The sequence below is a fragment of the Sitophilus oryzae genome, unplaced genomic scaffold, assembly GCF_002938485.1.
Source record: "Sitophilus oryzae breed Bouriz unplaced genomic scaffold, Soryzae_2.0 scaffold_1179_pilon_pilon, whole genome shotgun sequence".
Taxonomy (NCBI): domain Eukaryota; kingdom Metazoa; phylum Arthropoda; class Insecta; order Coleoptera; family Curculionidae; genus Sitophilus; species Sitophilus oryzae.
The window spans coordinates 2,414,372-2,426,459 of NW_022145814.1; the positions used below are offsets into that span (position 1 = coordinate 2,414,372).

The 12,088-nt window shown below is 32.5% G+C and overlaps 1 protein-coding gene across 3 annotated transcripts in view; it reads left to right on the forward strand.

Annotated features, from left to right (window-relative positions):
• The first annotated feature begins 2,752 nt into the window (after positions 1–2,752).
• Positions 2,753–12,088, forward strand: part of LOC115891351 (dynamin-like) — a 93,572-nt gene continuing 84,236 nt past the window's right edge. For all 3 annotated transcript variants that reach the window (XM_030911801.1, XM_030911802.1, XM_030911800.1), the window contains exon 1: positions 2,753–3,176. In XM_030911801.1, coding sequence (XP_030767661.1) covers positions 3,013–3,176 — 164 coding nt within the window. In that variant the 5' untranslated portion in view covers positions 2,753–3,012. The remainder of the gene's footprint in view (positions 3,177–12,088) is intronic.

Sequence of the window (12,088 nt, forward strand, 5' to 3'; positions counted from 1 at the left end):
AAAAAATAATTATGAGAATTGTAATTAATAATTAAATTAATGTAATTATTATCTTAATCATTAAATGCAAGCGATGTGAGGTTATTTAAAAATATTGTTTTGTAAGTATACATTTTTTTCCTATACAGGGTGTTTCAAAAACATGTACCATCTCTCGTGGGGAGATTCCTCACGTAAAAAAAAATATTTTTTATATCAACATATGTAGGTCCGATTCTGTTTTGTTTCGTAGCGACAAGGGGTTAAAGTCTTCATTTTTTTTTTTCGATTTATTATAATTTTCTTCCAAGTACTTTTTTAGTGACTGGAATGAAATTTTGAGGCTGATTAATAAAAAATATGCTTTTCCATTATCCTCATATTATGTAAGAAAATTGCAATGGAAATGGCAAATCAAAAACATAATATAGAGCTTTTTTGGAAGCCTGCATGGGTCAGGCCGCAAAGACGGTTATCACGGACGCTCCAGTGGAATCCAAACAATAATTCATATCTCATCTTGGATTGGATTCCTATCGTTTGGGTACAGGACGTACGTACAGGATGTATGGTCCACCACGTAACAATTTCACATGGGTCGCGTATGCTCCGTCCGACGTAGTTCGTCCGACGGCTATCTTGAAAAAACACGACGGACGGTCCGCGCGGAAGTTTCCGCTCCATCTGAAAGTGCTGTTAGCGAGTCCCCACCCGCAGGTATTAAGGCCCTGGTTGCGGAACTCAAAGCTAAAGGTTGAAGGTTTCGTGCAAATATCTTTAGTTATAAGTTATAAGTTATTCTATGACTTATTCTATTTTCTTATTGTTTGTTCTTTTGTGACCTAAGATATTCGTCAATTCACGGTCGAAAAATGTCAGTACATCGAACAAGGCCGCTTATTGTCACACTGAACCATAAACATCGGCACGAATGGACAGTAAACGATTGTATTTAGATTACTTTTAAAATGAAATTTTTCAGAGCATAGTCGTCTCCATTAAATACATACACATGTTATATGATATAATTCTCAGATGAAATAAATAAGAAAAATCTTTAGCACAGAATATTACAACAGACAAATAAGCTATATGCTTTAGTTAACACAAGTTAAATAATGAGAACACATTTACTTTACCTTTAATAAATAACATTCTTTGTCACAAAATTTACGAACCACAAATAACATCAATGCGTCTCGAACGGTAGTCTAAAAGCTATTACTTAACATCTATTATCACTTTTCGTCGTCTGATTTTCCTCTCTCCGGTTTTGCGAATAATATTTTAAAAATCAATAATTTTATTTATGTATACACAGTGTTTTAAAAACTGAATGTTTTGATTGAATATAAGGAAATATGTCTATTTTTAAATAGGCGGATCATCTCAAACTAAACTAATTCCAAATTTCTTTTCAAAAATTCCAAAGTTTCAATTTTTTTTTGGAAAAAAAACCTCATAATTGTGTTTTCTGGGGTCGAAGTATACTACTCCTAAAATATTTACACTTATACCGGGTGCGTCTCAAAAGTGGCTCACCCCTCTAACTTTTTTATTTTTTCAGATAAAACAACGAGATTTGGTTTGTTAGTATATGACATAAATTGGGATTGATTGACGTATTCAATTGTTTTAGGTCACTTGACTACAATGACTACAACTTTCGATTTTTAAATGGCACCCTCCGTATTTTTTTACTTTATTCAATAGAAAATGATACTCTGAATCGAATGACATATCATACGTCAACTTTTGACATAGGTAGTCACTGAAAAACAAATTGTATTTTAAATTTCAATCTAGAGTGCCATGGCTATGTTAAAAACACTAATTTTTAATCAAGGAGCCTTAGAAAAATAAATTTGATCGTATAATGTTTTTAGTATCTTGGCCTGGCCGGTTAAACGATGCTCGTATCAGATCGTATTTTTAATCATATCTCAATTTTTTCAAATGAAACGAGGGTGGCTCATTAGCATATTTGGAAAAAGCATTTTTTTACGAATAATTTGATACCACACATACTTGGTATTTCGAGTCAAATTGTCGTTATGAACCGCATGTTACAATTTCAAATAAACCATATATGCGAAAATGTCATAAGTTGACATATGATATGTCATTCGATTCAGAATATCATTTTATATTGAATAAAGTAAAAAAATACCGAGGGTTGTAGTCATTTCCGGTAAAATCGGAAGTGACCGAAAACAATTGAATACGTCAATCTCTCCCAATTTATGTCGTATACCAACATACCAAATCTCGTTGTTTTATCTGAAAAAATAAAGAAGTTATAGGGGTGAGCCCCGTTTGGGACGCACCCGGTATAAGACTAACCCTGTATATCTATCGCATGTTATAGGTTGTTTTGCCACAGGTGTGGATTATATCCTATAGGTAATGGTGCTTATTTTCTATTTTAGTTCGCCTATAATAAAAATAAAAATATAAATGTTAAGAGTGCGGGTGGACAAATTATATTACGAAATATTGCTAAATGCACATACATATTTTACAAACCCGTATAAATGAAAGTTAACAACCTATTATCATGGTACATTTATTCGATTTTATTCACTTTTTAATGCCATACATATCAACACATCCCGTACAATAATTTTACGCTTTCATATTTTTAATTTTTGCTAGTTGAACAATTTAAATATAAATGATACATCTGTATGCAACTAGTTAAACATAAATAAACTATAATATTTTTTTGTCATAATTCAAATAACCTAATTCTTTTTCTACAAATCTTATCAATCGAGTTTAAATCCAACTGGACTGATAAAAGATATCATTCAATCGAATTGCTAGGGCAAACTCAGGAATATTTATTTGCTTTTTGTTACGTACGGTACGACTTACGCGCAGTCAACTTAAAACAATTAAATCATAAGTGAATCATTCATCATAAACGTTAGTTCGGTTTTTAGTGAGCAAACGAGTTTTAGAGCGATATAGGCTTTTCTGGGACCTATTTTATATAAAAAATTAAATTAATATAGTGAGTGCGTGATAACAATGTCGGGCAATTCTGGAATGGAACAATTGATATCTGTGGTGAATAGATTACAAGATGCTTTTACGAGATTGGGCGTTCATTTGACTTTAGATTTGCCGCAAATAGCGGTGGTGGGGGGCCAAAGTGCGGGAAAAAGTTCAGTATTGGAGAATTTTGTGGGAAGGTAAGAAAAAAGAAAAAAAATAAATAAATAAGCGATTTGTTAATGAACTAAAAATAAATGTTTATTTAATCGACGTGGTCGGCGCACCTTCGATTTAACGGTTTTGTTTGTTTGCACCAATCATGACAATGAATTAAAAGTTATTTCACCGTCAGCCGGCCAGATGTATATTTAATTTTAAACAATTTTAGCGATTGTTCTGTCGCTATTTTTGTTATTGTGATTGATAATATTGACAGAAAGCGAACGTTCGGTATATAGACATATACCTTCGCTACATATTTTAAATGCTTGGTTGATTGGTTGCACACGGAATATCACGAATACTTCCTTATACCATTTTTATTACCATTTCTATTTAAAAGCAAGTACTATAATATACCATGTTTTATAAGCACTTTATTGATTTTGTACAGAACGATAGAAAACTTTGATCCCTCGAACTAATACCAGAAAAATCGATAACAGAAATTAGTGTCTGGCGATAGGGTCCGAAAAGAAATGGTTTAGGTATATTATTGTTTGAATACCGGGTGGTTTGGTTTGGTATCGTGGTTGGTTGGTATCGTCGTTGGAAACAGGATGGAAACAGTATCGTCGTTGGAAGCCATGCAAATTTTGAACTGTCCAAATATTGGCTGCCCTGTTAATTTTATAGCAAAGTTGTAAATAGGGGTTTTAAAAGGTCTGCGTATGGCTGAGCATATGCAAAATTTGAACAATTTTGGACAAGCCGTTTTTAAATAATTTAAGAAAACCTGTACTTATTTTTACTAATTTAACAAAAATGCATCTATTTTTAAATTGAAACTGAACATGTAATAAAATATGTAATATAATTTCGATTTCATTTTTTGATAGATAGTTATCATTAGTTTTGATTAACGTCCTCTATTTTTTGCTGTTATTAATGTATCACATTTTCCGATAACTATTATCATTTCCGTAGCCTTGAACTAAGTAAATTTTGTGCTTCTTTAACATTTAAAACAGTAAAAATATGAGTGAGGTTTTTTTTATTTGAAATCATTTTTTCATCAAAATTTCTTGGCGGAAATGCATCATTCTCTTTTTTCCGACATTAGAATAACGAAAATCAGTTACATGAAAACGAGATCCAGCTTTTCATTCTAAACACTTTTTTTGTGTAGCTACGAACTTAACCTAGTACATACTGTAATTTAGACATCAATACCGTACCGAAGAAAATAAACAAAAATGAACCAACAAATGGATTTCCACAGCAAATTTTTTATGACATACTATTCGAAAGAGCTTCCAAATACTAAATAAACAAATATTTCTTACATAACTGATTTCAAGTGTGCGTTATTGCGATCACGTTCTTCGCTTCTTTTCTTGCTCGATAGTGACGCTCGTTCCCGTCGATTATCTCCCCTGATATATCCCGACTCCCTCATCAGTGAAAAAATGGGATGGTCCAGGCGTGGTCCCGGGTTGTAGTACGGGGACCCATATACATAAAAGCTTCGGACGCGACATATGGTATGGAAATTTGGAAAAGTATAAACGAGATTAACCATTTTAGAACAAGCAGATTTTTTTATGAAGAATGAATTTTTCTGAAAATGTCGACAATAAAAAAGTTTTTTCTCTTATAAAGACAATCCGGGGACATATTGTAGAGTGACATGGCTGTATTAAAAACACTAATTTTTAATCAAGAGGGCTTGGCAAAATAGATTTGATCGTCTAATGTTTTTCGTGTCTTGCTCTGGTCGGTTAAAAGATGCTCAAAATTTATTTTGAATTATAACTCATTTTTTTTAAATAGGGCGACAGTGGTTGATTACCAGACACTTTCGAGTCAAATTATCACTACATTTATAGCCATGGTACTCTCAATTGAAATTCAATGTCAAAAGTTGACATATGATATGTCATTTTTTTCAGAATGCTATTCTCTATCAAATGAGGTAAAAAACTACTGAGTGTGTCATTTAAAAGTCAAAAGTTATAGTCATTTCCGGTGAATCAGGAAACAGGAACTGACCGAACACAATTGAATACGTTAATCAATCCTAATTTATGTCATATACCTACTAACATACCAAATTTTGTTTTTTATTTGAAAACATAAAAAAGTTGTAGGGTTGAGCCACCTTTGAGAACACCTGGTATATCGTATAGACCGAAGTTTGTGCCGAAGTATAATAACCTGTAAAGACATAGAAGAGAAGCAATAACCAGTAAAAAAAATAGGAGGAGGGTAGGCATATTTTTCAATTTTTTTTGACAATTTAAAAACATTAAAATTATAAAACTTATTAATTATAATGTAAAACACAGATTATTTTTAGCGTTTATGCATAATAGGTAATAACTATTTAAAACTATCGGATAGACAGGGTGTCCCAATATTCCGTGGACATAAAACTACTACGTATTTCTGGAATCAAAATAAGTTCATTGGACACAATTTATCTCTATACAAAAATGCTGCGTTTGTCCGTTAGAGAAGTTTAAAAAAAAAACACATTTTTTCTGATATTTTAAGAACCGTTATCCCGATTTGAATGATTTTTTAATGTCTATGTTTTGCTAAGTTCTTTAACATTTGACTTTCACAAAAGTCAAGAAAAAATACAAGAAGGGTGAAAACTGATGTGGATGTAGACAAGCTTAATATTTTTTTTTCGTACTCTCAGAATTGCATTAATACTACATCAAATAAAATAATAGATTTTTATAGACAAAATAAGCCTGAAAAAATAGGGAATAATGTTCTAAATTTCAAACTAATAGATGAGATATCGTTACATTAAATATTAAATTCTATTCGGTCTAATGCTATCGGTGAAGATGATTTATCAATTAAAGCACTAAAGCTGTGCATGCCTTACTGTGGTAAAGGGGTAATAAATATAATTAATACTTCTATTTTAGACAATGTCTATCCCGAAATATAGAAAAAAGCTATTATAACACCTCTCTGTAAAATTTTCAAACCTTTAAATAACAACGATCCAAGACCCGTGAGTATTTTGCCAGCAATTTCTAAAATTATAGAAAAACATCTACATAATCAAATTGTTTCATTTGTAGATTCAAATAAACTAATACCTGAATGCCAATCTGGTTTTAAGAAGTACAGCACTACCATTTATTTACTGAAGCTGGTTAATGATATTAGAACAAATCAAGAAAATGCGCGAATAAAAAATAAAGTTTTTTTACCATTTATTGCATTTTTCTTCGTTATCTAATAATATTGCAAGGAGCAGTGCCTCTTCTTCCAATAATCGATCTATCGAGACACTTTTTTACGCACTAATTACACTGCGATTCAAAATAAAATATCGCCTGTATATGCTCACTTCCTTCTGAATTGATCGCGACAGCGATTCGCTCGCTATCAGGTATATGTGTTCTCCGCTTAAAACAAACATCTAGTTATATTCTTATGATTTCTGGGGTTCCTCAGGGATCTATTCTGGGACCACTTTTATTTTCGTTATATGTAGCTGACATGGATAAAGAAGTACAGTTTTCTAAAATGCATTTTTCTATGCAGATGATTCTCAAATTTATTGCAAAATAGATATTAATAATTTGGCACAATTTCAGTTAAATTTTAACGACTATCTGAATAAAATTAATAAATATGCTCTGGATCATAATGTGAAATTAAATGCCGGTAAATCTTGTGTTATAGTAGGTATTTGGTAGTGATATAAACAAAATTACAAATACGGCTGGTAACATGAATATATATAGATAATGTTGCGATACCCATTGTTACAGAGACTAAAAATCTTGGAGTCTTTTCTGATGCGAGGCTATCTTTTCAGGCACATATAACTACTAAATTAAAGGCTGCTTATATACGTTTGAAGAATTTTTCGTCTCTTAAGAAATATATACCATCAAAGGCTAAGTATCAATTATGTGACACACTTATTTTACCTTTATTTGATTACGGCGATGTTGTTTATGGTACATCCATAAACGGCTAGATTCTCTAGAAAAATCCAAATACTTCAAACCACGTGTCTACGGTTTTCTTTTAACATTCCTTTTAGAGATCATATAACGCCACATCTTAAAAATTTATATATTTTATCCATGACTAACAGACGACAATTTCATTTAATGACACCTATTTATCGAATTTTAACTACAGAGCAGCCTCCCTATTTGTTCTCATTGTTTCGCTACGTTGACCATGATCATTCGACTAGGCCAGTGCATTATTTTAAAATTCCTCAACACCGGACAGCTAACTTCCAAAAATCATTCAGTTTCATAGCGCCACATTTGTGGAATAATAGCTTTGTTCGGGTTCTTGTTATTACCGATTCTGAACCGTCCTAGAACTATGATGTGTCTGCGCAGAAGGAAATATGAAGACATTATTTCAATTGCGCATGCGCTGCAGAGTTCTAGGAGGGTTCAGAATCGGTAATAACAAGAACCCGAAAAAAGCTAATAGTTTTTTCGGGTATAGCAGTGCATGCGCAAATGAAATAATGTCTTCATATTTCCTTCTGCGCAGACACATCACAGTTCTAGAACGGTTCAGAATCGGTAATAACAAGAACCCGAACGAAGCTAATATTTCTAATAACTTTAAATTTCAATTCTTTACAGATTATAAAAAACAAATTAAAAATAATTTACTAAATTCGTAAAAATTATAATTTCATCGACTGATTTGTGAGATTTCTTGTTCTTCTGATATGCCCGTCATTGGTTGCTGTTCCGCTTTTTACACTGTTTCGTTATGCCTCTCTGCTTATCTCCGCTCATAATTTTTTTTTAATTCTGTTTATTTTTATAATTTAATTTATTCTATTTTGTTTTTGGGGTCGCACCACTCTGGCACTTTGTGCCTTTGTATCGGTTTTTTAGTCGCGGTGCGATCCCTTTAGACACATATTTATTAAGAATAATTATTATATTACTAATCTGTAAAACTTAATAGGGTCTAATAAAGAAATTTGAATTTGAGTTTGAAAACTACCCGACGACCGATTTTTTTTCGTAAAATGGTCCTTCTAGTATTTATATTTTTTGTCTCTTGTAAAAAAACGCTACCGCGTTTGCTTTTTGAGTAAAAAATATTTTTCCTAAGCTGGCTTTCAAATTTTTTTTTCGTTACATCAAGCTGTGGAGACGAATAAAATTTCTTAATAATCTAGCTGGCGAAAATATGGAATTTTATGTTAATACCACAGATTATCTTTAACAATAAGCTTAATAAAATAACGGACAAACCTAGCACTTTGTAAATTGTGTCTAATGAACTTATTTTGATTTCAAAAACACGTAGTAGTTCTATGTCTACGGAATATTGGGACACCCTGTGTATATTTGTATATTATTTACAACTAAACTATTTCTTCTGTCTTCTTTAAACCAACCTTCTAAAAACTTCTAAAAACGAAGAAAAAATATTATAATATTTTAATATTAATTGAAAAAGTGTTAACAATTTTGGCGTCTTTTTCACTAAATTACATCTGAGGGTCAACTTACGAAGTCTTTATAATGAAACTACTCTTTATTTATTATCGACACAAATAATTACATCACTTTGTTAATAATTAGCATAGTTCGAGCATTTTATATACTACTGGCTTAAAATAGGGAATGGAATAATTCTGTGAATCACTCATTGAAATTATATCCTTGCTTATAAATTGACTTTATACATATGAGGAACATTAAAACAAAACAATATTTGGTAATAATCTATTTGTTTACATAGTACCTACCCATTTAATATTTGTTCATTCATTATTCGTGTCTAGCTTGCCTTTCTATTTGCTATTGAGGATCATAAATATTCTTTGGAAAAAAAAGTGGTGAAAAATGTTTTTAGGATTACGAACAATATTTGCTAGACCCTAAACCTTTTTCGGGTTGATCGCTTTGAAAGAAAGGAAAAATATTCAACCCTATACTACACTTAAACGTCGGAGTTTCTAAAAGAAAAATAAATCAGGCTATAGTACAATTTGGTAAAATAAAAATTCAATTTTTAATCTTACTAATAATGCCACTTGAGATATTGTACTTTACTTTATTCCTTTTAACGCCTAATCTAATTAGTATAATTGTTAAGATAAGATTATGACTAATCTAAAACTGGGCCAAGTTTACTTGTTATTGTTTTATGAAAGTAAAAATTAATTTACTTTTACTTGTTTTAATTATTTCTTCTTTTGATATTGAATTTTTTATTATGCTTTTTTAATATAAAAGTATCTGTATTTTCTTAAATATCTTGTTAGTTGAAAGTAAAATCAGTTTTTTTTCTTCGAATATATATTTTGCAATTGATACCTAAACTGTTGCATTTTCAATTTACTTCTCTTAAATTACTTATTACTTATTTTTTTCCACTTCAGAAAAGTTGACTATATATTGCGGATCAGTTTTCGAATAGCTTTGCCTTTGTAGTCAGGAAAACTCACATTTTATTATTTCAGCACTCTGCCCAATCTGCCCATCAAATACCGAATTCAGAGTGAAATGCCGAATTATTACCCGATTTGGTGATCAGTCAGAGAATACCTTTGTTAAAGAAACCAGTATCATTGCGTTTACTACGGTTGGTTACTATTGCTGTCTTATAGCTCTTTTCAACGTAATATTATTCAATCTGGGAGCGTTTTGACTGCCAATATTTGACAATGAAAAAAACATTGTGTTGTAATTGTAGATGAAGTCGGTTTTTATTAAAGCTGTAAGACTGGAACGGGAACCCAGCATACTGCCAAGTAAATCTATACTAATATCATCAAATATATAAAATCCTTAAGTGACTGACATACTGATTAATCACGATCCTGCTCAAACCACTAAACGTAAGAAGCTCAATTTTGGTATACAGGTTGATTCTAGGGTGTAGAGGTTTGATAAGAAGGGATTTTTCGAAATTCCAGTTCCAAGAGGGTGAAACCACCCCTCAAATATTACAATATTTTTTATTTAAAAAACGGTCAAGTTTCCGAAAAAACGCTTAAACACGTATATTTTATTTTGTTTTTTACATATTTTAAGATTTTTTAAAAATGTATACAGGGTGTTTCGAAAAATCTGGTCATTGATTAATCACGATCCTGCTTAAAGCGCTTGACGTAAAAAGCTGATTTGTGGAAAACAGATTGACTTTAGGGTGTAGAGGATCGATAAGAAGGGATTTTTCGAAACTCGAATTCTAAGGGGGTGAAACTATCCCTCAAATATTAAAATATTTTTTATTTAAAAACCGGTGAGTTTTTCGGAAAAACTATTAAACTCTTAATAAATATTTTATTTTGTTGTTGTCTCTTAATAAATATTTTATTTTGTTGTTTTACATATCTTAAGATTTTCTATAAATTTATACAGGGTGTTTCATAAAATATGACCATTGAGTAATCACGATTCTGCTAAAAACTGCTTGACGTTTAAAGCTGATTTTTGGCAAACGGATTGACTGTGGGGTGTAGAGGTTCGATAAGGAGGGGTTTCTCGAATCTCAAATTCCAAGAGGTAAGGTAATTTCTTAACCACGATTCTGCTTAAACTGCTTGACGTAAAAAGCTTATTTTTGTCAAACGGATTTTTCGAAAGTCAAGTTCCAACGAGATGAAACTACCCCTCATATATTACAAAGTTATATAATAAAATCGCCATATTGTTTTTTCTCATGCTGACATAAATGTGAGAAAATTATATCTAGTTTGTATGTTAATGGAAGTTCTTGCTTTGCTTTATCTTCATCATTACAAATGATTAATTCGACGCGAACGAAGTCGCTGGTACACGCTAGTAATGTATATGAAAGAATATACCAAAAATTTTGCTAAAAATGGTTGTAGAATGTAGAATGAGTAAGAGGGGGGTAATCACAGCGACCTTAAAGATCTATTGTGTCCCCCTTGCTTGAGTTATAGCTCATCATACAGTATATAACTCGTCATGAATCTTTCTAATGTAGGGGGACTGGGTATTTCCCATCTTCCTCTGACAACAGATTTTCATCCTCTGAGAAGTGGACATCTACCTCCTACGAGGGTATATACTCTTCCATGATTGGGGTTTCTCTGTGACCTTCACAGTCGAGGAGCTTCTCTCCGGCTGATATACCCGTGAGGTGGAGGCTGGAGGATCTGTCTTCATTTTCTCCACCTCTTTAACTTGGTCTCTCCTTAGACCTGATATCGGTGTTTTTTTTTGCTCTATTGCCTTGGATTTGAGGTCAATTATACCGCAAGGTTGAGTCGATCCACTTCTACAGAGCCGCGCATGTAAAGGTATGGGTGACGAGAATACAATGGGTTGCCCCCTGGTGCCCCAAAGTTGAGACCAGTAGAGTCTTCTATCTAGTCGCGCATTCCTTTGACCTGGTCCCGTCATCATAGGATTTAGGTTTTTGGTGAGGTTGTCTCCTTTTGGTCCGGATGGTTAAGGTAAGACCCCCCCCCCACACACACACACCCTTTAAGGCCTCGGATATATGACCACAGACTGCAGAGAGTGCTTGGTATGACGGACAGGGTCTGGCATCATTATACGGTCTTGGTGCAATTCTCTGGCCACGACACTACAGCCAGGAACAAGGTAATAAGATGTTGATTAGACCCAACCAAAGTGTCAAAGGGGAATCCCCCTAGCATCTGACTAAGAGCTTTCCCACCAACGACAAGGTCTAGCATCTCCTAGAGGAAGTAAAAATAGTTACTCCTCTTCAAACGTATTGTTACGTTTTTCGTCGGTTCCGTGTGGATAGAAAGTCACAATTTATTTAAACACTATTTATTTAACACTAATTAACAAAAACAATAACGATAAAAGACTTATAGAACTATTTACAAACGATTTATAACTAAGAATTTATTTTGAATTTTAGCGCGTCAACTGCACTGGTATATTTATAACTGCCCCCTGTAGGCCAAAGC